Raw genomic sequence first — 25,113 nt, 5'->3', positions numbered from 1 at the left:
CACCTCAGCATAGCAAAATCTAATAATACAGTTTAGTAGCATTCCATTGACGTTAAAATGTATATTTATTCAATGGCTCAATTGCCTCCATAATACCAGTAACCTGAAAGCATAGTATATTTAGTTGTGGTTGATATATGATGGAGTATATAAAGTTAGGTCAAGTAAACTATATGGAAGAGTGTGTATACTAAAAAGAGAATGCAAGAATTGAATATACTGTATACCAAACTTAGACTTTGGTGACTATATATGGTATTTAAGACCTTACTGATTACAGAAATATACAAAATGAAAAGACTGTTCCCATAGTGAATAGTGATAGCAAAAAGCCAGTCCGGACATAGAGGCTTTGGCCAATAGGCTTTTAACACGGAGATATGTAGAAATCAGTCATCAGTCAAACATTAGCATAAGTATATATTTCAGCACATTTGCTCTAGAACACATTGCCTTTACAGTAAGACCACTTTACAAGCTAGTTACATTTCACTAGCATCATAACATCTTTAAACAATACTTCACAAGTAATGCACATATGTACTGCATCTATGTAATCATTTATTTCCAGTTAAAATGTAAAGCAAACATGATGTTTTATGTTAAATATAGAAAATAAGTTTTCAGTATGAACAGGTGAGATGGATATACATTACATTTGGAATGAAACAATACTAAAAGAATAGGTTTTCTACCTATATAAAATGATGTTTGGACACATTAATAAATTAGACCCTTGCATTCCAGATTTCCCATGCAGCTTATAATGCATGTACATTTCATACTGTGCACAGCTAATCCTTCAGACAACACAAATTAATACATTTTGCAAGCACACTGGAAGACTACATTAAATACATCATTGTATTAAAGTTATTACATATTGCTTGGCATTTACCTCCTTTAGTCAGTACAGTTTAAAAAACTAAAAAGGTTACTGAGTGTGCTGAACTTTAGCACATCTGCTAGTAAACTGTCCTTTGTGACATTTGAAGGTGTTTTAGAAAGTGTTATCACTATCAATCTAAATTGAACAAGAACAGCTGTTTAATACATTTCTGATCAAATGTTTTTGGAAAAAAAGCTGCATGTAAGTAATGTAAAGAGGCATTAGGAATGTAAAAAGGTGGTCAGCTTATCTTAAATAAGCCAATTTCAAAACTGGAAAACCTTTTCTTAATTATAATTATTTTCTCTTTTCAAACTCCACAGAGGAATGATGTTTCCCCCCCGATCAGCAGTGGCGATCCAAACTATTGTATCACTGAACAATAAATACTTTCACAGTGCATGTGGGCTACACAAAATCAATTCAATATTCAGGGTTTGAAATGTTGACAAAATTCTTCTATATTTCATAAAAATCACGATGCACTGGATACTGCCAGTTTCTTCAAATGATCCATAAACACTTGCAAGCTGACATCGTCTGTTAGGATAGGCGCTCCCGTTTCCTGCAAGAAGAAAAAATAAAAAATACTTGATTTACAGAATTGAAAAACTTCACAAACCTGCAGATCTAATTTGGCACAGTACTAGCAGATCTCCTCCCTTTTTATTTTAGTAAGCCTACAACTACAGCAACTAAACCTACACAAGCAAGTACCCTGCCCCTTCATCTTCCTGTGACACATATTGCATTACCCTTTGTTTTACCCTAGGAATTTACAATATAGCATGGCATGCATCTAATCAATCAATCACTCACCTGTCCCCATGCGTACAGATTGTTATGAGTCTGTGACGGGTTCACTTTAGAAAGAAGGAATCGAGCCTGTAAAAGACAAAACAAAAGAAATACGGTTCAAAGAAAAACAGCGTGAATTAAGGAATGTGTGGGTCTGTAGATTCACTATGAATATGAATTTTTCAGAACAATTTTTGTATCAGAGCCAAAAACTGGACAAATAAATATGAATTCAAAATTAGTACAACCTACTGTATTCAAGTGTGACACAGGACTTCAGTGAAAAAGGTCTTGAGTCTCAACTAATCATCCAGCATATATTCTATAAGCATACCTGGCTGCCACCGTGTTCTGTATCAACGTATCGAGGCATTGGAAAGCGTGTCTGAAGGATCTCCTGAGCGTCATCCAGTGGGGCTTGAAGCAGCTGCTTGAAGTTTTCATACTCTGTCATCTCCTGGTAGCCTGCTTTACGCCACTGTGCAATAGTCTGTTTACCAAAAAATAGATGTACATATATTTGCAAACTTTCCTTTGAATTAAGATTCTGTTACTTTACTGATTAACCATACATTCCGGCCAAGCGGGAACCTGTTCTTGCGAATACAAAGGATTCTAAAAGGAGTACAGAATCCGTACCTCTCCATGGTAGATGACAAGCTGGAAGAAGGTGTCCATCAGAAGGATTCTGTCTGGTAGGATGCTGCTGCTGTCTAGAAGCACAGGCTGAAAGATATCAAATCATAACATAGTGAGATGTTTTCATTTTCCAACATGCATATTCTAGCATACATATTATTTCTTTTTTCCTATTTCTATGCATCACCTACCAACACAAATTTACAATGGCTCTGCTCCAATCTTCCAGAGAAGAGCAGCAGCAATGTTCATAAGAAATGATAAACTGTGAAGGATCCTGCACTCACCTCAGGTGGCCCGTAGAAGGAGTAGGAGTAAAGGATAGGCTGGATCATGATCAGTGACTGAGTCAGGTCCTGTCGCACAAAGTGATGCCGGTAATACGAAGACTCATCAGGGCTGTTATTGAACACCTGAAGGAAGGGGGACCTCCGCAAGTGGAACATAAACTAGAAAATTGAGGAGAAAAACATATTAGCTAACATTTCCAGCTAACACAACTGCCAGTTAGCGGATTTAGTTAAATTATTGTTTTATTAAAAGCTCAAAAGGCTTATATGAAGAATCTGGCATGAAGAAGTAATTTATCACTTAAAAATAATGATATGGTGTCTTAGCCATGTTACAGCAAGAAGAGATATGAATCTATTAGGAATTTCAAGCATTGTTAAAATTGAAAAACGTAGCGTAACATCGTCTTTGTTTGTACCTGTGGATAGAGGGAAAAGGACTCCGACAGCCTGAAGGAGTTGGGGTCATCTTTATGGAACTGTCCGAACTTTTGACACTTAACGCAGAAATGAAAAGGTAAAATTAAAACACCCCTTGATTACGGTGAAAACATACAAAATTAAAATTCTTTACAAAACCAATAGATATGTTAAACAAATATGACTACGAGCCCTTACCAGTCTGATTAACTGCCTGTCGAGCCATCTAAGAACATCAGGACCCTCTTCAGACTCTGCTCTGAAAACTCCCAGGCGTGCCATCAGCACTGCTGCTGCCTCCTGATCAAACGCAGCCTCAATATGCTGAATCTGGGACTGTGCATCTGCCCAGCTGGATGCAGGAAAGCAGTCACTTTAGGGCATGTTTTACCTTAAATCCCCAGTGCTAACCTCAGCCATAAAAGATCATATTATGAACCAAAAAGTGATGGTTTACCCTGATTTACAAACAAAACCACAACACGGCACAGTGTAGTCTTTTTAAATAAGGTTTTCTTATTGTCGGTAATTGGGTTTTGATAGAAAGTATCTATTAAGGCTGCTTGCGTGGCAGTGAATGATGTTCTCAAAATCTTTTTATGGTATACAAGGCCAATTATGGAAACTTACTTTCTAGCTACTGTAGTAACTCGGATTCTCTTCTGTGTGCTGGAATGCTGGTACTGTGTGATAAACTGAATGGCTCCTCTGCTGCCTTGTGGGACTGGTGCATTGTGCTGAACAAGAAAATAAAAAAAACAGCTGGTTATGAAGAGACATTTAATTGCAGTTAAAAAAATAAAAACACAACATGTTATTACGATGTTTCATTTTTAAAAATTTAGATCCATCTCTTTCACCGCTATATAAGATCACACCTAACCCTTAGGCTTCACACTTCTGCTAGATCTTCAGTTTTCCTTATCAATCTGGGTTGAATACAAACATTTCTGGTGCAGGGGTAATACAAAATGTTTTTCATGCTTACAGTTCAGTCCTGCAACACTCTCGAATAGCTTATCAAAAAAATATATAAATAAATAAGTAAATAGAAGAGTTCACTGCTGTAGACAAGAAAGCTAAAGACACTGACCTGATTTACAACTTCAAAATACATTCCCAGTGTCGTGAACTGATTGATGCCGCAGATCTTCCACTGACTCGTGCCACCCAAACCCAGTTCCTAACAGAGAAAAAACAATACTAAATAAGAGACAGAAATCCATTTCATGCACGACAAAATACTCCCCCTTTATAACACTGTAGTCAGGAGCCGTGGTTCATGGACTGTGCTACTTGTATTTTGCCTTAGAACTAAAATGCAAATAGTAGTGGACTGGCATTCTGGGACAGTTTTGAGCTGTGAACATACTGCCTGCAAATCACTTTAAAAAGGGCTGCCTTATAACAAGGGAGCACTGCATGTGATATTTATCAGTGATCAATAACACTTCTCAAAAGATAAATGCTTTATGGCCATTCATCTACTAGGTTCTTGAAAGAGACTATGCATTAAATACTCACGGTTTCAGACACGCATGGCCCCTTTGCATTTAGAGAGACACACGGACCAATTGCTCCAGAAATCTTCAGTTCCCTTGAAGTCTGAAATGCAATAAAATATAAGTTAGTTCGTAGAATATTTATTTGAACTCATTAAAGCTTAAAGTGTTCCAGATGGTATTTTTCTGTCCACACACTGTCCTTCTGTTGCTGTTAACAAAATATATAAATATAGCATCTTACCTTAACCTCCAATTCTCCTCCAAAAGCCATTCGGAATTCACCATTGTAGTCTTTACTGAAAACCCTCTGGAATGTCTGCTTGAAGAGGGATGTGTTGAAGGAATCACCCATCACAATGTGACCCCTAAAACCAAGATTAATAAAACAGAATTTAGCATTATGGCAATGCAACTGTTTGCTTTGTTACTGTAAATGTTACGAATCAAGAAATTGAACAACCGAGGAAAGCAACTAACCCTGTAAGATTGGAGCAGCACTTCATCTCCAATAGCCCAGTCTGATCCAAAGCACAGGCATATATATCGATACAGTGACCATTCACTGCTGAACGGCTGGCCAAAGCTTCATAGTACTACAGAGAGAGAGAAACAAACAGTATTAAAAACAAAGAGTAATACTATAGGTCAGAAACAGACTAAGTAGCCAGAATAAATTACGAATATCAAAATAAAGTTGCAAACCTTTGTGGCCTTTTTCAGATGTTTGGCATTATCCTTCTCAATGTCGTGCCATGAGCGGATCGGGGTTTTCAGCTCATCTCCAACCACCATGCCAGGGCCTTGGGTGGGAGGGCCACCAGTGAAGAGCATTACACGAGCTCCTGTGTTTGGCAGAGTGCCCTGGATAACAAAACACAATAGAAAAGACTGTCAGAATCATAGCCGTCAGCATGTACTTGACGATCCCAACCATCTACAAGCTAAAACGAATCAATCTTTCCCAAAGCAGAACTAACTGACTGAAAGGTGTAGTAGTCACAGCTAACTACCATGTGTCCCGGAACAGGATATTTGGTTGGTGGTGTGAAATGGTCACTAATCATGTACAGCAAGTGTGCAAGCAGAAAGTTACCTCAAGCAGGCCCACAGCAATAGACAAGGCAATGCCAGTAGATCGCAAGGGCCGTTTTCCCTGTGGCACAGGCCAGGGGTCCCTCTGAAGCTCACTAAGGAGGTCTGTCAAATTCATGTCGATCTTATGCACAGGCTGCAAAAACCTGAAGCATTCAAAAAAACATTTGATTAAATTATTAATGCTGCTCTAATTTACAATGCAGACAGAAGGAATAATTGCTAGGCTGGCAAAGCTGCTATTACAGTACACAAGAGTCCTGCGCGGGTCCGATTTTTATGACCCAGACCCGCTACTATAGGACCGGAGCCGAACCCTCAACCCGCTACAACACCGTCTTCTTACCCACAACCCGACCTGACCCGCTTTAATAAGACCTGCAACCTGACCCAGTGTTTGCCCTTCCCCTGGTAGTGATCTCTACCATTCTCCAAAGATTGAGTTTATACAATAGGCTATACAGCGTGGTAGCTTTCTCTAGTGGTCTAGATATATAATAATATTGTAACATATTAACTAAACATATTAACTATCTCTACTTCCTGTCTCTTCCATTCATGCCACCAGTTGAAAGGGAGATACACCTGTGCTTTCAGAGAGACGTACTAGTTTTCTGGCTGTCGTTTACAAAAACATAATGACAGGTTTTACAAGCAAGGAATCCAGCAGCATGTTCGTTATTTTCATTCGCTACGATTCCAAACTAATTCACAATTCTGATTTACCTCTCAAATTATTATCCACTACATATTATAAACCCTGTTTATAATAAAAGAAACGTTTTTAATATCACCAAGCAGACGCGATAAACGGATCTTGCGACGTATCAAACAAGTGAGAACAACTTTGCTTAGTCAGCTGACTCCTCCCTAATCGTCTCCTGCTTTAGTGCAGGAAATACCAGTACATTAACCTTTACATTATTTGGGAAAGGGTTACAGACGGGTATGCTGAAAGAACAGAAAACATTTTTGGCGATTCAAATGCAGACCTGAATTTTTTTTTTTTTGGACACGCAAACTGTAAAAAGTTCACATTCTGACCCGAACCCGACCTGCTTTTGCATGTCACACGTGGGCCCCGCGGGTACCCGACCCGATGCAGGACTATAGTACACTATCTTTGCATGCCTTTAAATATTCAAAGTACCTGCTGGAGAAGGAGTGATCCTGAGGCTGTGCGGGTCTTCCTTGCTGAATTGGTGCTGCTGGTTTAGTGAGACCCAACATTTCCTGAAAGAGAAATATATGTAAAGAAATGTAAAGTAGCTGTCATTTAGCATGCCTGCTCAGCCATATTTATCATTATGCGTAAAGAGCTGCTGGCAAGTGTCTGTGTACCAACCTGTATCTGTTTTGCTGACAGGTCCTTCGTTCCTCTGAACACATAGCTCTTGGAGATACCCTCGCAGCTCAGCTCGTGGACCTGCACCATTCTGCCAAAAGTAATCAGGCCAACCAGGGCATTGGGAGGCAAGAGACTCAGAGACATCTGTAAGGACTCCTTCAAAGCCTGAAGGTCCTCCTCTTCCAAGCATATGTCCACAACATAAAGGAAGATCAGAGGGGTCTGGGGGCCACGCTGTAAACCAACAAACAAGCAAAAACCTTTACATTCAGGGGAGTTTTCGTTCCATCTGTTATCTGTAGCTAATGGCTGGGGATACATGTACCCAGTTATATCCAAACTGTTTGAAATACACACTGGATTTGTAAGATCTAATACAGGGCTTCTCAAACTCAGTCCTGGGGACCCCCTGTGGCTGCTGGTTTTCATTCCAACCAAGCTCTCAATTACTTAACTAGACCCTTAATTGAAGTAATAATTTGCTTAATTAGACAGCTCTCCTTGTTTTCAGCTCTTGAACAGTTGCATATTTCAAGTTAGCTGAGACAGGGGCCCTTCAGAACCAAGTTTGAGAAGCCCTGATCTAACAGGATAAATGCTCATTTCAAACCAAAAACAGCCCTATAAAGTGTATCCCTTCTGATTCAATCTATAACCCTTTTCAGTCCAGTTAACAAAAGGTCTGCCTTATCTTAGTGTCGGAAATCACTTTGGAACCTCACGGGATTGCTAGGTCCCAGTCTAAGGTAATGTATCAATATATGTAAAACATCTGTTGTCCTGCTCTCATGTATACTCAATAAAGGAGTTTACTCTTCAGCTCAAAAAAATTAATTCAGGACTGAAAGGGTTGCAATAACACCGTAGTGTACATATATCGGTACTTATTTTTATATTTACCTGTACAATGTATTCAATGGTAGAAAACTGTGGCATTAATTCTGCTGGCTGGTTGCCTTCTGATATCCCAGCATATGCAGGGGGAAACTGAAAAAAAGGAACAATTTACAAAACAGAATGGGTAACAACATAAACCAGCAGAGACATTGCCATAAGAAAAAAAATGCCTGGTTTAAGATTACAAACTACACATTTTAAACCAACACTCACCGGATTTCTCTGGAAACAAAAGTTACACGCCCATAATTTGGCTCTGTAGTCAACTTGGCTGCAAGGAACAGAAAGAACAGCAATTTAGCAATTGATTAGGGCAAGATGTTGTTGTACACTAGATCATAGAGACAAGGTATCCTAACTATGCATACCTGTTTAGGGAAAGGCTACTTACACAGAACTGTCTGTCACTTCAAGGGAACTTAACGCCAATAACCTTATATAGCCTATCTCACCTTACTATTGAAGTTCTACTATACTCTGCTAGATACAGTACATGAAATTAATCTTATTTACAGGGTTAAGTACTTATGGTTACAGATCGCAATATTTACAACCTTGTGATGTCTTGGTAAAAGGTATTATTATAGTAGTACAAAATCACAACATGTACCAACTCTGTGTGTGTGTACACAGTTAAGTTAAATTTATTTTACACAGGTTTTAATGCATGTGTTGACTTTGATCTATATAAGATTCTTTAGTAGCTGGAAATAAAAGCATGCCATACCAGAGTGGGTTGAGGACTGCCTTGCAGGTGGGTCTGCTGCAAAGCACAGGCTCATACTGGACTGGAGGGAGGTCTGGACGCTCCTTCATGGGTGTGAAAAGGCAGGAGAGGGGCACCACCATCCTGGTGGCCTCCAGTCGACTAGAGGGCCACACGTTCCAGCTGAAGCGCACACCATCCCTGTCCTCGTTCTGCTGGATAAACTCCTGGTACGTCGCCATGGAACCTCAAAGGAGCTGCAGAGCGAGAGCGCTTTCTATAAAGGATTTCTTTGTATAAATTCACAGTCATGTTTGTATTCACTATAAATCTGTGCATTTTTAATGAACCAGAAGCAGTCTTCCTGGTGGGGTGTGTACACTTGAAAAGACAAAAAACTTGCTTCCATCAAGACTGCATTCCATATTTATTATTTAACAAAACAAAACCACAACAAGAACTAGTACTAGTTGACTCTAATGATTAGTTATTAACATATGTGACCTTTCAGTTCACCTTTGTGACAATTTGAAATAGTTTTATTTCAAGAAAATTACACCAATAAGTTAGTGATCTTTATTATTATTATTAAATATACATACCAGTACTAGCAACAAATACTTTTCCCTGAACGATATCAAGCACCTCAAACAGTATTATCCTCACTCAACAGTGGTATACTATAATCTGACCCACTTCTGCGCATGGGGCGCAACTTAACAGTTTGGGCAAGGCACTGGACCAATCCCATGTAACAGGATATACAAACACTTACTATGCCAGACTGTGACCCGTCCTGCAACTTTCAGAATGTGATACGTGTGAGACATGGATATTTTTAGACTTACAAACGCACTTGTGCGTCCCTGAAGGTTGACACACCTAGATTCTGAGCTTGACTAGCACAAAGCTCACCTGAATCTCACTGCTGTCATAGTGGTGACGGTTTTCAACGCACATTTTGCATTCATTATGTGCCATTATGCTTGAGGCAATACCTGCATTGTGTTTCCTACGTCAATTTAAGTATTTTTGTCCAGGAAACATTGACTACCTCACAGGTGTACCTCCGGACAGAGAGTTCCAAAAACAAACACAGCTATTTTAAAAACAGTCTGCTCTATGTTAATAAAATAGGTTACCCAAGTTGATTCAAAGTTTATTATTATACACGGTACAGAAATCCATGCCCTATGAGACAATACAGTAAAAACATAGAACACATCTCATTAATACAGACCAAATGCAAGGCAAGAAACTTCCCCTAATCCTGCACCTGTCCTGGGTTTCAGAACTTCCCTTGCAGGTATATTATTGAAACCAACAGGTGCCAGGAGTTTGAGAAGTTCAATGGATAAGCAAAATATGTTTAAAATTGGGTTAAACACCACAACATATGCTTTGAGGATTTCCTCATATGATCTTGTAATGCAACAGTGGATTAATTCCTATTGTCTGTTAGCTACTGTTTAATGTTTAAACTCAAAGCCAGGGCTTTCCAAACCTGTGTCTTCTGGTTTTCATTCCAATTCTCCTACTTAACTAAACCTTTAACTGATCTAATCATTTTCTTAAATTATACCTTCTGAATTGTTTTCAGCCCCTAAAAAGTTGCAGAGTTCAAGTCATTTACATAATTGTCCAGTTAACTTGAAATCTCAACTGTTTTAAAGATCTGAAAACAATTAAAAAGGTCTAATTAAGCAAATTATTAGTTCAACAGGGTTCAGTTAAGTAACTGAGTGCTCAGCTGGAACAAAAACCAGAAGACACAGGGGTTCTCAAGGACCGGGTTCAGAGAGCCCTGCTCAAAACCATTATTTCTGTAATACTTTGCTGCTGGCACTTTTTCCTGGGTTTTGCACCGAGTTCTCTTGAGTTTGCTTATTTTAGTCACATGGCCCTGTCTTGCCTTTTGCAACACTGACAAATGTGAATTTACTTTAATTACATGTAGACTTTCATTCACTGAATACGTTGATATCAGAATATCAAGCACAGCCAGCACGGCTTAGCACAGCCACCTCATATTAAACAAACAGTCTTCCCACAGTAATGGCCTTGCAACACCATATCTATCTGGGAGTGTTTACACTGTCAAACATGCAAAAAGTGTATCCTGGTTTCCTGGACTGCTTTCCCAATGCGGGAATCATGTTGCCCACACCAGTTAAATCTAAATTCAGCATTATTCTCTTCACGGCTTTGTGATGCCTGTTCTAAAGAGCATCGTTATTGCTATTGCAAAAAACAAAACTGTAGTACAGTGTTTATTTGCTACACCACCCTTGCAAAGCCATTTAGCTATAGCTGTCACTGCAGAAATGTTTTTTTTTTTTTTTACTATTAATAAGAGTAGCGTTTAAAAATCATCATGTCCCCAACACACCAAATGCTTTAAGGCTGAAACTCTGAACAAACAGCTGTGGGATAGTGACAAAAGATGACGTTTTTATACAGATCCACAGTTCGACAGAAGTGATGTTAGTTTAAGTGCTAGTCCTGACCACGGGACCAAAGGTTTAAAAAATAATGACGTGGCAGCAGTATATTTAACCGTTGCATAAGTGTTAGCTATGCGTTTCAAGGTTTGTCAAGATGGAGAAAATTGTTTACGTTTTTGGAAGCAAAGTATGTATTTAAACACTGGCAAGTTCCTGAAAGTGTCCATTGAAAATAGAAATATGCACTACTGTAAATTGTACCATCAATGGGGCGATTGTTAGCGTATACCTAACATATGTATGTACGTCGGAATAAACTAGGAATACACAGCTCTTCACTTCTGTGGATAAGAGCTAAAACCTATTTTTAAAAAAGTAGTGAGATTTCACCTGTTCGCGAGTTACTCACCTCCCCATCCCCCAAAGATGAAGACGCCTACATTGGAAATGTCAGTTCCGTAGCTACTTTGCTGTGAATACGGCCGGCAGTCCATGACCAGATTATTAACACAAAATTGTTTTCGGTGACAGGCTATAAAGTTACTGTAGGTAACCAGAAAATGAACTATAGATCAGCAATTGCAGTCTCTCAAAGAACAGAGTACTTACCCTCACACCCCTCCCCATAAAGGCCATGAATTACCGAAGCCAATCGCAGGCTGGGCCGATCAAGCAGAGACCTGTTATAAAATGTACCTACCTTAAATTAATCGAATTAAGAAACGAGCCCCGGTGGACCGTAGTGTTGGTGTTTGTTTTTCTTTAAAGCCAAAACTTAGACGGAGACACAGAAAATAATACTGATAAATGAATGACGGAGAGCCCGGATAGCCGGTTCCTTGCTGTATCCTGGGAGGGGCTTGTTTCTACAATTTTGTTAGAATCCAGTTTCTGCGCAAACGCCATTGGTGTACGTCATTCTGCACGTCACTGTCAATAGTAGAATGCCACGTCTGTGAGAGTCGGAGCTAAATCTGCAGTTTCATCTGGCAGGTTTTGGGTTTTTTTTTTAAACCCTGATATTGTGCATCAATTTTGCGTGTGTACGGTGCGATAGTAAATGGTATTGTTTTATTTTATTAAATATTAACTCCTTTAAAAAAAAATTAAAATCTTTTTTTTTTTTTTCAGTACAAATTAGTATTGTGTATTCTGAGGAGTGGAATTATGGATTCTGAAATGATCCTTGAAGCCATCTTACCATCCATCCTGTGAACCAAACATATATACTGATGCAGCAGCTGGAGGATTATTATTATTTATTACTTAGCAGATGCCCTTATCCAGAGCTACTACAGTTATTACAAAATACCACAATACAAAGTATCACCTTACAAAATACCACATTACAGTTCAGAGCAGTTATAAAGTACAATAAAAGCAGCAGACAATACGATCACAGATTCAAATAAGAGCAAAGAATACAGTAAATAATTACATTTAAGAGCAGGTTCGACCAACAGCAGTTAGTTTATAGTACAAACATTTGCTTATATGAGTAAAGCCTGTTAAGAGCACACCGCAAGTACGATAAATGGATAAGAACAATTTCAAATAAGAGCAGTTACCAAACACGTAAATACAGATACCTGTAAGAGTAAAATCAAGTACAAGATACAGTGAATAGTCATAATTAAGAGCAGTCATAGAATATGGCAAGGTGTGTAGCAGTTCAGTATGAGTACAAATTGTACTGGTACAATTGGGTGCCACATAGTCCAGTATAATCAAGAGTTATGAGGTTTACAGGTGCTGTCTGAACAGGTGTGACTTGAGGAGGAGCCAGAAGGTGGTCAAGGACTGAGCAGTCCTGATATCCGTAGGTAGGTCGTTCCACCGCTGAGGAGCAAGGGTGGAAAAGGAGCTGGCTCTGGATGCGGGGGAGCGGAGGGGTGCAGATAGTCTGCCGGTGGCAGAGCAGCAGAGGGGGTGTAAGGAGAAATGATTGTCTGGAGATAGGAAGGAGAAGAAAAGTCAAGATAGCAATAGACAAGTACAAAAGTTTTGAATTTGATGTGAGCATCAATATAGAGCAGAGCAGCATGGGAAAAGAAGAGGAAGGGAAAAGACAAGGCAGACAGCAGGGTTTTGGATGAGCTGGAGTGGATGGATAGCAGAGGCAGGGTCAGTCAGGAAGGAGTTGCAGTAGTCAAGGTGGAATAGTACTAGGGCCTGAACTAGGAGCTGTGTGGAGTTGTCGATGAGGAAGGAACGAATTCTGCATATGTTGCTGAGGAAGAAGTGACAGTAGCGTGCCAGAGTCGAGATGTGCTGAAACGAAAGGAAGGAATTGAGTAGGTGTGGCAATGTTGCCCACCCCTGTGAGTATTTTGAGTTGTATGTAACGTGTTGTGTGTTACTGTTGGTGTATAGTCATGGGTACACAGGATATAAACAGGTCTGTGTAACACAAGTGTTTAAAATGTATATTTGTATTTAGGCACGAGTATTGCACAGCAGTTCACATGCAAGTAAAAAGTAATAATACGTGAGCATGGGGAATTGCACTTTATTAATTCATGTGCAGTTGTACTGTGATTCCAATTGAATGATTGCTTAGCAATCAAGTCTCAGAACAGCTGCATAAAAGCAGCATGTTTTCACTCACGCTGGGTGAGTGGAGATGGAGGCAATTGTAATAGATAATAGAAGCTCACCGTGTTTTGTCTGAATAGTCCATTTTGTGTCTTTTCTTTTTGGCGACGAGTGCCGTGTCCTGTGTCTTGTTTGTCTTACAACCTTTTATTTTCTGTCTTGTTTATTACTAAATGCGGATCGAGACCAATCGCTCAGCTTCGCCAAACTCCACCTCTGTTGTTTATTTCCTGGTTTCAGGTGTGATGTTACCCACTGCAGCCATCTGTGACAGTGAGACACTGTGGTTCTTGGTGGATTCCAGAGAAACAGAGATAGAAGGGGAGGAAGGGGCAGGGAAGAAAAATATGATTTGGAGAGGTTGAATTTAAGGTAAAAGTGCATCCAGGAGAAGATGGTCAAGCAGCAGGTAGAGACATGGGAGGAAATGTCTGAGTTGGAGGGGGAAAAAAAAAAAAAAAAAGAGAAAAATATCTGGGCATTATCAGCATGATGAAGCCATGGGAGATGTGGAGATCCAGAGAGCAGGTGTAGAGAGAAAACAGGAATGAGCCTTGAGGGACATCTGTCAAAGAAGATCAAGAGGCAGAGGGCAAGCTATGCCAGGGTATCCAGTACATGCAATCCAAGTGGCAGAAGGAGAACCAGGCAAGAGCAGTGCCAGTGTCCCAGGTCAGCAGCGAGGGAGGAAAGGAGAATAGAGGTTGACTGTGTCAAACTGCAGAGAGGTCAAAGAGAATTAGGACAGAGGAGAGGGAGGAGTCACAGGCCAAGAGTAGAGTTAGAGGATACAAGTGTGGCATGCACGAGTTGTGACATACTTCACACAAGAGGTCGAACACACAGCTAACAAAATGAATTCTTATCTTTTGTGCATTATCCCATAATGTTTTAATGAAGTTAACTACAAATATGGTGATAATTTCTTTATGGGTCACACTTTACAGTACATTGTTTAAGTTTTAAACATAAAACATGTGCTTGTCATTGAATGATGCTATCCAGAGGTCACCATTCACAATGAAGGGGAAACATCTCGTGGGCGACTCAAGTTAGTATCAGAGAACAGACACCTAGAACTGTACTGCTATGTTACCACAGTAGTTCTCATGGATAGTGGAGGTTACCATTTCCTTTATAAATCAGAACCCTAATGCTTTTAACAAGTCAAAACTTTAAAGGGGGCAGAAAAACTTTATACAGTAAGTTTTAAACTCCTGCAATGACACCGACCAGATAACAAAATACACTGCTGGTTATTTAAGCACTGCTGAAGTTCTTCCCCTCCCAGGTTTTGTTTTACGACAGGCTGTTCTTGCACTTCGTATCCAGGAGCTCCGTTATGTCTTTCCAGAGAACCTCCAAGACCACAAATTTGCATGAGAATTCCTGAAAAGTACAGTAAAATGAACACGTCAAGTTCTTGTATTACAGGCTGTACAAATGGTGGAGGGAATACAACATTATCTAGAGTGACACTATACAGCATCTTTAACTTAAAGTGAAAACAAAATCTATTAAGTCTTAAAATGCTGAACTCCAGTACATTGAAATTGCCCCATACGGAAGGTCGTTCATTTAAACTTTACTTCATTTCAAAACCCTTAACTAAACTGTTGAAAAATAGATTAAATTGTTTAAAAAAGTTAGACATTAAAAAAAAAAAAAAACAACTGTAGTTTGCAGCCGTTAGAGTCATCTGTCCACTTCAATTTATTATCCCTGTTATAATCGGAGGAAGCTTTTACCTCATTATGACAGCCATGTGTGCGTTCCATCTCAATATGCAGGTAATATTTCATTCCAGCAACCACCTGTTGAAACATGCAAACTGAATAGATAAGGGAAGGAAACCCTACAACTCATTAAAAAAAAACAAACAAAAAAAACTATTGGTTAAACAAACTACTTATTTTGGCTTAACACTGCCTTCAGGGTACAAACAAATTAGCAATCAGTTAAAGAAATCAGTCAATGCAAATTTACCATCTTTGGAGAGAGGAAAGAAAGAAAGAAAGAAAGAAAGAAAGAAAGAAAGAAAGAAAGAAAACACCCATGGAAGACAATGAGACATCACACCTGTGCTTGGGCTGAAACAATCCGGATCATCTTGCTGGAATATGGATGATTGGATCCTTTGTTGTATTCAGCAACAGCAAACCTGGCTGCCCTCTGCACATCCTCTCTGTCTGTAGAAACATCTTGAAGACCCCCAGGCATCTGAGTGTCGACTGCCAAGACAGCGATGCAGAGCAGCAACCCGAGTGTGCGCCAACAGCATGCCATGTTCACTGTGTAGCCTGTAGAATGAAATCAAGACAGACCACAGGGCAGCCGTATATATAGAGGAAGGACAGAGCTTACCAAAGAAAAAAAAAAAAAAAAGTGACACTGCACAGAATTGTACCAGGCTACTAAATCGCACCCCCACGGCATACGTTATGAAATTCCAAACTGGATGTACTCATCCACACGCATCTTCACACCATGCAGCTCATGCATCGGAGTGTTTTTTTGAACTGCAGATGGCAACACAAAGTACAAAGTCTGAACCACACAGAGTGCTACATTTTTACAGTAGGCCAGAATATATATATTAAATACAGAATATTTCAATACTGAAATGTATTCCAAATGCATTACATGTCATTTGCTTCAATCCAACATGCAAATGCATTACCAAACATGGGTCTGTATTGAATGCAGACAATTTTCAGCACTGCGACTCTGTACTGGTCCTCAATCCAGCAAGTTTTATAGGGAACCCTTAATCATGGCTCTCCAGGACCAGGGTTGGCTCCCCCTGCTGTGCTGCAAGGTCAGTATTCAAACCTACAGGTTCCAGGCTTAATTGTTTCAAAACTCACTTTGTATTGCATGTTTCACTCATTTTTACCACCAGTAACAACCGCCCATAGCAGACTCTGCACCTTTAAAAAAAATCCTCATTGTCTGCCTAAGGGTGGGGTGTAGCCTTAACTAACTGAACAACATCACAAGCATACAACAATTACAATGTAGCCTAGGAAGTAAAAGCAGTCTATTCATTTTATATATATCTTTCACTATTATCATACCAAAGTACTACGGTTACCTACCGGGATATAAGCTCTCCACAGGGGAGGGCATTGGTAACTAGGCTAATTCACCATTCCAAGCACAAGTGAACAAACAGTTGTTTGTATTCGTGTGAATTGCTGCTCAACAGCAGGGTGCGCGACTGAATAAGGGGGATAGTTTAAATTTTTTTTTAAAAATAAATAAAAAAAACGCTTCACAGGATAGAACATTTTAAATGATACATCAATGACAGCTAATTAGTCCAAGTTCTTACCTTTCAAATGAGTCGTTGATTACTCTAGTCGAGTGTCAGTGAAACTGCACTGAACAGAACCGTAATGGCGGCTTCCATGCATGGGGGCGACAAGTTAAAAAGTATCAATGTTTTAACGGTGTTTTTTTTTCCCGGATTTAATGCAAATCGAGTATTTTCATAGATTTAACAAAAAAGTCCCTATTTATCAAAATACATAAATGTTATCCAAAAGTCGGTGTAAGCAGCACTGCCAAATCAAACGCATCAGTGAGAGTGGGCTTATGCTGGAATCAGAGCATGTAGCTGGCAAAAACACGCGATATACATTACATACGGAAAACACCTGTTAAAATAAATTCTAACGTTAATATCGGGGTCATCGGCGCAGCAAAAAAGTATGCTAATAAAAAGGGTGCCATTTCTGCTTCCTTTGCACAGACATGTATACAGGATGCCAGGTTACCTGTTTAATTCACATCCTGGGGTGGTTGTGACACCCAAGGCAAAATGTAAATTGACACAGTAACTGGACTTTTCAAAAAATCACTCAAACATTTAAATAAAACAACATTTAAGGGCGCTCTTGACAATTCATTGCATCATATCACGACCACATGTTATAATTTTCTAACCACATACTGTCTGTTACATACCTCTAGTCATAGTTCGCCCATGAAAAAAAAAAAAGCACAGTGACAGAGTCACCACATGAATTGAATTTTTTTTGCAGTAAGTTGGTTTTCTTCACAGGGATCTGTACCTTATGTTAATCCCTTACTCTATAGCCATGGAGTGAGATGGGACAATGATATAGGCAGTAATCCAAAAGACTGAATCACCCAGTTTTTTTGTTGTCTGGGGCCCTTGCGTCCCTTTGGATAACCCATAGTGTCCCTTGGAAATGCCACTGGTACCTCCATATGTTTAAATCCATGGTATTCCATGACGGATGGTACAGTATCCATTATTAAGATAGTGACCCATGTGAAGAACATGGCTCCTGTAGTTGATATTTTTCAGCCTAAAGAACAATCCTGCTTGTATCACAGTATCTTATTTCCCTCACCTTACAATTTAACTGAGTGCTTGGCCATCCCAGATATAAACCCACGTAACAACAAAGCCTGTTGAGGGTCATATCACCATCAAAATTGTTACACAAGTGGTTGAAACTTTGTTTCAAAACAGTATGACTGTCTGAATTGCTTTATATGAGGATAAAAAACAATTACAAATGTAACTGGTACACACATAATAGTTTGTAATGTGTGTGGCTGTAACAGCCAAGTGCTGCAGGGCACAATGGATCTGATAAGCTCTCCACAGGCGAGGGTCACTGGTGTTGATTGGGCTGAATTAATTTAAAGCAGCAATCCACACAATCAGCTGTTTCTTCACACAGTTCACCTGGAATGGTAAATTAGCCCAGTCAACACCAATGACTGTCACATGTGGAGAGCTTACTTGAATAACTGAATAATACATTTCTTGCAGTAGTAGAACCAGTTAATCACTTTGGTTTAATCAATTCATGTATGTGGTCCAAATGTTTAATCTTGCATTTAAACTATTCTGGTCTTGCTTATGAGTTTCATTATTGAACTCATACATGAACAGCACTAATACAGTATAAAGAAACTAAATTATAAAGTACTAAAAAAAAATATATATAAATAAAAAAAAAACACTTGGTTCTAACTGGAGTCCATTTTAAAATCAAAGCATAAAAAGCATTCAAAATTATTTCTTAAACAACCACTTTGCAAATCATGTTTCATCTAAATCACCCTAAAACTATAGAATCTTTTTTGTTTTGACTCATTTATTGGTGCTTTTGTTAACATTATACATGAACCTCAAATTTTCTAGATGCTGATATTAAAGCCTCCTATACTGTTCACAGAGTCAAGTTTCAAACACCTTTACATTATATTGGGAAGAAAAGATATGCACCAACTCACCTTGCTTAGTTGTGGTCATAAAACAGAACAAACGATTCCCTGTTTTTCATGAAAGTGAACCCTGTTTATTGGGGAGGGGGTGGGGGGGGACATTTAACCTTGTCTTCCTTAAAGGTACAGAAACTTAATTTCACCCAACTTCGGTGGATTAAGAATTTTCCCAATTTGATCCATATTACCAAACGCTAGCTAACAGTCAATGGCACCTTTAAGTTTTTTTAAGGTGACAACTTATCTTAATAATGAACTTCTACTTCAAACAACTCCAACTATCAAGTTTTTTTTATCATTACTACAGCTGATCAGTGGACTGTTTTTTGTATTCAGCAACAGCAGACCTGGCTGCCCTCTGCACAGCTTGTCTGTTTGGAGAAATATCTACAGGACCCCTAACAAGCTTTTCTGAGGCTGTCAAGACAGCGACAGACAGAAGCACACAGAGACTGTGCCACAAGCAAGCCATGTTCACACTGTAAACCGGAGAAGGAAACCAGTTTGAAGATTATTTTGTTTAAAAAATAAATAAATAAATACAAATTGATCAACATAAGATTAAATAACTCAAACAGTTCATAGCAAAATCTTTTTTCCAGGATGTCCGGCTTTCAAACAACGGAAAGTTGGGAACCTTATTTTCAATACAATATGCATGGACTTTTTTTTTTTTTTTTTAATCAACAAAAGCAAGTGCTTTGTGTTTGCCGCACTCTATTTAGCAATCAATTTGAAGTACTTGCATGAGTACGCAACATTCTAACTTTTGGCCATAGCTGTAACTAATAGTGATGTGATACAGCCACCTTTTACTTCTTTATATCAGATAGTTTGTATCAGATAGAAATGACATCACATTTTAAAAAAGCTATACTGTTTAATTATTCTTTTTAAACAATATATTATAAAACATAAAGTACAGGGTGCTGTGAAAGATTCAAGCTGATTTTCACCCATGCAAAATAGCCACTATTGGGATGGATATCAACTTCCTATACATCGTACGGCACCCAATACAGTGTTCTATATAAACTCAAACTACATTTGATATATAGGAAATACTAAGTATTGAAAGGCAGCTTTTCATTCACAAAAAAAGCTATATTACATACAAATTGCCATCAATACCAAAAAATGAACCTGATCACTAATACAAGTTGACTTATTAACTTGCAATAATTCTCCAAATGAATGATTAATTCATGTTTCTTAAATCACAATTCTTAAATCTGTTTGATGTGTTTTCCTAAGTCAGTTATAATCTCCTCTGATGAATGAAGAATGGTTATACTCACAGCCCATTTCTGACTTTTTACCTTTGTATGATAATATAAATAGGAATCCTTTATTACATTTAAGTGAAGGCTAGTTTGGTCTAAGATTATCAATAAAGGAACAGTAAATCCCAACTGTGACCAGGGCTAACTGCATACCCATATCTGCCTCTACCCTTGACCGCATGTAGGACCCTTGTTCACTGTTTGAAGGTTCACTTCTCCCCAGACACTTCTGCTTGTGTGCCCAAGAGCCACCCTTATCCCATTAAGGAATAACTACTGTGTACCTTTTTGATTAACATTTGATTATTAAAAAATGTGGTGTATTACACAAGAGCCTGCTGAGCAAATTCATATTTCTCATATCTTATCTTATATATTTGAACTATATGACTTAGTCTTAGACTAACATTCATGTTTGCACAAGTTGGAGATTACATTGTCATACACAGACTATAAAAATCCAGCCAGCCCACTTCATTTCATTCTCTGAGCCCAGGCTAAAGAGTGACCATGGCTTGCTGGTGGCATTGTGTGCTTCTCGCCCTCACAGTCTGTACAGCTTCAGCTGAACTAGCTGGGGGTTTTGAGGATGCTTCTCCAAGCAGCCGGGGTGTGCAGCAGGCAGCCAGCTTTGCTGTTGCTGAATATAACAAGGAATCCACCGATGAGTACGCCAGCAAGATGATCAAAGTTCTGTCAGCTCAAATACAGGTACAGTAAGCACAATATTCTTTGAACTATTCTTGCAAGTATTTTTCTAGCTCACTATACACATAGATACTCATTGCTGTCTCCCTACAGGTGGTTGCTGGAATGAAATACGTCTTGGATGTTGAGATGGGACTCACGCAGTGCAAGAAAGGAGAAAGCAATGACGTGCAGTCTTGTGCTTTAAACACCAGTGACAAGGTAGACCATTTTTATTCCAATTTATTCCACTGTAATAACTCAGGAATTATACAGCTGGCTGTGAATTTGCAATGCAAGTACATGTTTTTTACAAGATGTGCTAAGTCTTGTGCTTTAAGCAAACATCATGTTGAGGTCAATTGTTTCTTACAAAACACCAGTATCATTAATCTCTGAATATTCAAAATGATCTTAAAAAAAAAAAAAAAGTAACAAAAATATTATTGATCAAGGGTCATGTTATTGGTAACTTATAAACAGGTTTAAATTGATTGGCGCTCCAGGCTGCTCTGGAGTACACAACAGAACCCACATACAGAAATGCTGCTCCCTGATGCCTGGGTGAGAGTTGTAAGATTTTAGATCCATTGTTCACATATCTTTCTAAAGTCAGCTATAATGATAAGCGCCTAAGTTATCAGGACATGTAAAAATATATTCAAAATGGTTTCATAAGTTCCAATCTGGTGCCATTTCTGGATATTTTCAAACAAAGAGTATGTTCTAACATTGTGTTTCAGAAATTCATGTGTCACTTCGTAGTCCTGGATGTTCCCTGGCGTAGTGTAACCCAGCTCTTGGAAAGCAGCTGCAAACTCGCCCCCGTTGCTGTCTTGAAAGCCTCAGGAGAGGTTGTTGGGGGTGTTGAAGAGGTTTCTCCAAACAGAAAAGATGTGCAGAGTGCAGCCAGGTCTGCTGTGATTGAATACAACAAACAATCCACTGATGAGAACGCCAGCAAGCTGATCAAAGTTCTGTCGGCTCAAACACAGGTAAGCGCTGAATGCATTTTGTGCTTTTTAAAAAAATGTTTTAGCTCAGTACACAACATACATTTACATAATGTATTACTCAACAGGTGGTTGCTGGAATTAAGTACATCTTGGATGTTGAGATAGGACTCACGCAGTGCAAGAAAGGAGAAAGCAATGATGTGCAGTCTTGTGCTTTAAACACCAGTGGCAAGGTAAAGACCACTTTCATGTCACTGCAATAACACAGCAATTATACACATGGTTGTGAATTTGGAATGCAAGTACATGTGTATTACAAATATGGCTAAGCTCTTGTAATTACTTGTGGTTGTGTATGTATAATTTATTTTCAGGTATCCACATTAGATGTACAATAACAGCTGTGTTATTTTTATTTATTTATTTTTTTAAATCAATTAAGCACTTTATAACGGTGTAGTTGTATTTTTTATGAACTTTACAGAAATAATACTGTTGTTTTTGTTTCAGAGATTCACTTGTCACTTCGTAGTCCTGGAGGTTCCCTGGCTTGATAAAACCCAGCTCTTAGACAGCAGCTGCAAACCCAGCCAGGGATAATAGATGAGAACCAATCTCAACACTTATGCCCTCCATATGTTAAACAATAAAAATAAATAACTACTCAAAGTACAATAACTGTTTGTGTTATTTCAAAGTCGTGTCGAAGCATAAATCAAGAGAAAGTCCACAAACTTTTGGACGTTCTTGTTGCACTCTCAAATTACACCAACAAAACCAGGCTTGACTGCTATATAACCAGCAGAAACAACAAATTCAAGTGAAGCACCATGAATAGTGTATGTCACCATTATATGCATATAATGCTCTAGTAAAAGTCACAGGGGTTAGGGTTTGTGTAATACTTGATAGTGCCACCTGCTCAGATATAGACCACACATTATACACGTGATCTGTTGGATTAAGCATAAAAAGCTCTCCCCTAGGCCTCTCCATAACTGCCATGCTAAAGTGGTCATTGACTTATTTAGGGCAGTAGGTCTGAACACATGAACCAGACACTTTTATGAAGAGATGAGCAACGAGAACCTGTTATTTATTACTCAAGTTTTTCCAACTTCATACAGTATTTATTTTGTGGGAGGACACCATAACGTCATCTGTGTGCGGTTTGTTTCCCCTGCAAATATGAATGTTTAATAAATATCTATTTAAAATAATGGTTTACTTGTATTGTGGGGACATCATAATATCGCCTCAGTTCCCTTGATTGCAAAAAATGCTGGCTTTTTTTTAAGTTTAGGAGTGTCCCATTAGGTTTTGTTCCCCAACTTCAATGTCACCCCAGCAATATAACCCAAGTACTGATTGAAGATCAACAGATGTCCTGTTCCCAGTGTCAAGCGAACCCTCCTTATTCACTCAGTGAAACTAAGCAGCTGATGTTACCAAACTACTATAGTGGGGGTTAGTGCAGCACAGAGAGGATTGCAGTAACTTAGTGCAATACCACTTTGAACCCACAAGTTCCCCATCGCTTGACCCCACACTCCACATGGCTGTTACTTTACTAGGCAAGTCATAGTTGAGACCCCTCACATAGGCCTTTCCATGAGGTTGTACACGAGCAGATTCAACCACAGAAATAATCAATCAATGTGCCTGTGGCAGGCTGGCGAGTGGATAGAGGCCCAGAGACAGACTGCAGTTCAAAAAAATAACTATTTTATTATAAATAAACACAAAATGAAAGGGCACAAGGGCCAAAACAAAACAATTTAAACACAAAGAAAGACAAAAAGCAAAATTTACAAAAATAACAATCTCCAGGCTGGGCAATGCCTTCACTGGATTCAAGCTCTCCAAACAACCCAAAAAAAACCAACCTGCTTCCTCAGCTCCCTCTCCCCAAATGAGAAGCAGAGGCCTCCTTTTATATCAGGTGGCTGGGCGCTGATTGATCGTTAATCAACCTAATCAACTAATCAACCCCAGCCACCTGAACATAATAAACCCAGGCAGGTAGGGGAAGTTAACCCCATCCCTGCCAATTTCTAAAGAGCAGAGCTTTGCTCTGCCACTGTGCCATTCTACAATAACTGATGCGTTGGTCTTGATGTTTTCAGCGTTGCTATTTCACAAACACCTGTTAACATGCCCAGTACTGTAGTACAATGGCTTGTTCCTCGTGGCAGAATGCAGTCAGTGCTGTATGCAAATACGATGCAAGCGTAAGGTCAACGAAGGTTAAACAAACACTGTCAGCACCCTTGAGAACATTGTGCTCAAAGCACTGCTGCAAGGTGGGATGAGGTTTTCCAATTCAGAGGAAAGAAGAAATGATACAGTGGGGTACATTTTACCTAGTGTAGAACAACACTGTAACTCACATCATGAAACTGATAGTGTTTAGATATGGTTAGGGAAACAGAGTGTAGTAAGCAGAGTTCTCAAAGTTCAGCTTCACACACACGCGCATGTTCAGGTAAGATTTACAAGACAGGCACTAGGGAGTGCGAGTGAGAAAAGCTACCTGAATCCTCTCCCGACGGCAGACCATCACCGTACGCACCCTAGACAATGAGCTAATTAATTACTACCTGATTTCTGCTTATAATGAATTGCTACATTGTTGCATCTAATAACATTTAAGCTATATGTGTGTGTGTGTGTGTAACTTTCAAATATAGGAATCAGTAAACTAAACTTACCCTTAGCAATTAGCATTATGGGAACTCATATACAGACATGAAATTAGTTTCCTTACACAAGCTCATTTGTGCATTTTGTTTACCCCTGAAGACACAGACACACACACACACAGTCACACACACACACAAACACACTGCAGTTGGCTCGACAAGTATATTTCCAAACGGCACTCACTGCGGTTGTTTGTTGTACACACACACCTTTCATTACTGAAGTGAGTGCACTGCCTGTTTAAACAAACCACTGCACTCGGGCCATCATTACGTGCCGATCGTGAGATTTTGTGTGAGAACATGGAGGTGTTTTTGTTTACTTTTGGAAGAAAGTACTGCACCTAATCGACTGAAAAAAAAACAGTAGCAACTGAAGGGCAGGGTTTCCAATTACTTAATTGAATCCTTAATTGAGTTATTCATTAGCTTAAGTAGACCTTTAATTGTTTTCAGCTTTTAAAACAGTTGGAGATTTCAAGTTAACCATACAATTTTATAAGTAACTTGAAAAAAAATCGGCAACTTTTTAGGGGCTGAGAATAATTTAATAAGGTATAATTAAGCACATTATTAGTGCAATTAAGGGTTTAA

General features: G+C 39.0%; 3 protein-coding genes across 6 annotated transcripts; 1 reads left to right on the top strand and 2 right to left on the bottom strand.

Moving 5' to 3' along the window:
- Positions 1-921: 921 nt before the first annotated feature.
- LOC121316816 (protein transport protein Sec23A) lies at positions 922-11,897 on the bottom strand. Of its 3 annotated transcripts, none has more exons than XM_041252037.1 (20): positions 11,729-11,897; positions 8,606-8,861; positions 8,092-8,149; positions 7,882-7,968; positions 6,979-7,215; positions 6,784-6,866; positions 5,635-5,779; positions 5,244-5,402; positions 5,019-5,134; positions 4,783-4,906; positions 4,561-4,641; positions 4,130-4,219; positions 3,667-3,773; positions 3,235-3,388; positions 3,036-3,113; positions 2,614-2,775; positions 2,327-2,413; positions 2,022-2,177; positions 1,709-1,774; positions 922-1,454 (listed from the first exon to the last, which is right to left on the bottom strand). In XM_041252037.1, exons 2-20 carry the CDS (start codon positions 8,824-8,826, stop codon positions 1,365-1,367), a joined length of 2,301 nt encoding a protein of 766 aa, XP_041107971.1. In that variant the 5' UTR covers positions 8,827-8,861; positions 11,729-11,897; the 3' UTR covers positions 922-1,364. The 3 variants fall into 3 exon arrangements, with proteins under 3 accessions (XP_041107971.1, XP_041107969.1, XP_041107970.1); XM_041252035.1 differs by having other exon boundaries at positions 8,606-8,841; positions 11,729-11,896; XM_041252036.1 differs by lacking the exon at positions 11,729-11,897 and adding an exon at positions 9,187-9,285 and having other exon boundaries at positions 8,606-8,841.
- A 448-nt stretch (positions 11,898-12,345) lies between these two features.
- Positions 12,346-16,930, bottom strand: LOC121316815 (cystatin-like). Of its 2 annotated transcripts, XR_005950455.1 has the most exons (5): positions 16,722-16,930; positions 15,703-15,923; positions 15,372-15,437; positions 14,857-15,012; positions 12,346-12,977 (listed from the first exon to the last, which is right to left on the bottom strand). XR_005950455.1 is itself a non-coding variant. In XM_041252034.1 (4 exons), the coding sequence occupies exons 1-4, from the start codon at positions 16,750-16,752 to the stop codon at positions 14,923-14,925; spliced, it is 408 nt and encodes a 135-aa protein (XP_041107968.1). In that variant the 5' UTR covers positions 16,753-16,930; the 3' UTR covers positions 13,598-14,922. The 2 variants fall into 2 exon arrangements, 1 of the variants encoding a protein (XP_041107968.1); XM_041252034.1 differs by lacking the exon at positions 12,346-12,977 and having other exon boundaries at positions 13,598-15,012.
- A 3,718-nt stretch (positions 16,931-20,648) lies between these two features.
- Positions 20,649-22,486, top strand: LOC121316814 (onchocystatin-like). The gene is made up of 5 exons (XM_041252033.1): positions 20,649-20,885; positions 20,976-21,083; positions 21,605-21,856; positions 21,943-22,050; positions 22,328-22,486. The coding sequence occupies exons 1-5, from the start codon at positions 20,685-20,687 to the stop codon at positions 22,415-22,417; spliced, it is 759 nt and encodes a 252-aa protein (XP_041107967.1). The 5' UTR covers positions 20,649-20,684; the 3' UTR covers positions 22,418-22,486.
- Positions 22,487-25,113: the final 2,627 nt, after the last annotated feature.

The sequence above is a fragment of the Polyodon spathula genome, chromosome 6 (genome assembly GCF_017654505.1).
Source record: "Polyodon spathula isolate WHYD16114869_AA chromosome 6, ASM1765450v1, whole genome shotgun sequence".
NCBI lineage: Eukaryota > Metazoa > Chordata > Actinopteri > Acipenseriformes > Polyodontidae > Polyodon > Polyodon spathula.
The sequence above is the reverse complement of the archived record's forward strand: the minus strand, read 5'-3'. Positions and strand labels throughout refer to the sequence as shown.

Bases quoted from the DNA above. Each gene is read 5' to 3' on its own strand.
- LOC121316816 (XM_041252037.1), bottom strand. From the start codon at position 8,826: ATGGCGACGTACCAGGAGTTTATCCAGCAGAACGAGGACAGGGATGGT. The intron at 4,220-4,560 runs GTGAGTATTTAA...TTTCTCTGTTAG, and splicing joins GGCCATGCGTGTCTGAAACC to GAACTGGGTTTGGGTGGCAC. The intron at 3,774-4,129 runs GTCAGTGTCTTT...TTTCTTGTTCAG, and splicing joins ATTTTGAAGTTGTAAATCAG to CACAATGCACCAGTCCCACA.
- LOC121316815 (XM_041252034.1), bottom strand. From the start codon at position 16,752: ATGCCCTCCCCTGTGGAGAGCTTATATCCCG. The intron at 15,438-15,702 runs GTGTGATGTCTC...ATGTTTCAACAG, and splicing joins TTGTTTCAGCCCAAGCACAG to GTGGTTGCTGGAATGAAATA. The intron at 15,013-15,371 runs GTAAAAGCTTCC...TGTACTTTTCAG, and splicing joins CACATGGCTGTCATAATGAG to GAATTCTCATGCAAATTTGT.
- LOC121316814 (XM_041252033.1), top strand. From the start codon at position 20,685: ATGGCTTGCTGGTGGCATTGTGTGCTTCTCGCCCTCACAGTCTGTACA. The intron at 20,886-20,975 runs GTACAGTAAGCA...GTCTCCCTACAG, and splicing joins TTCTGTCAGCTCAAATACAG to GTGGTTGCTGGAATGAAATA. The intron at 21,084-21,604 runs GTAGACCATTTT...ATTGTGTTTCAG, and splicing joins CTTTAAACACCAGTGACAAG to AAATTCATGTGTCACTTCGT.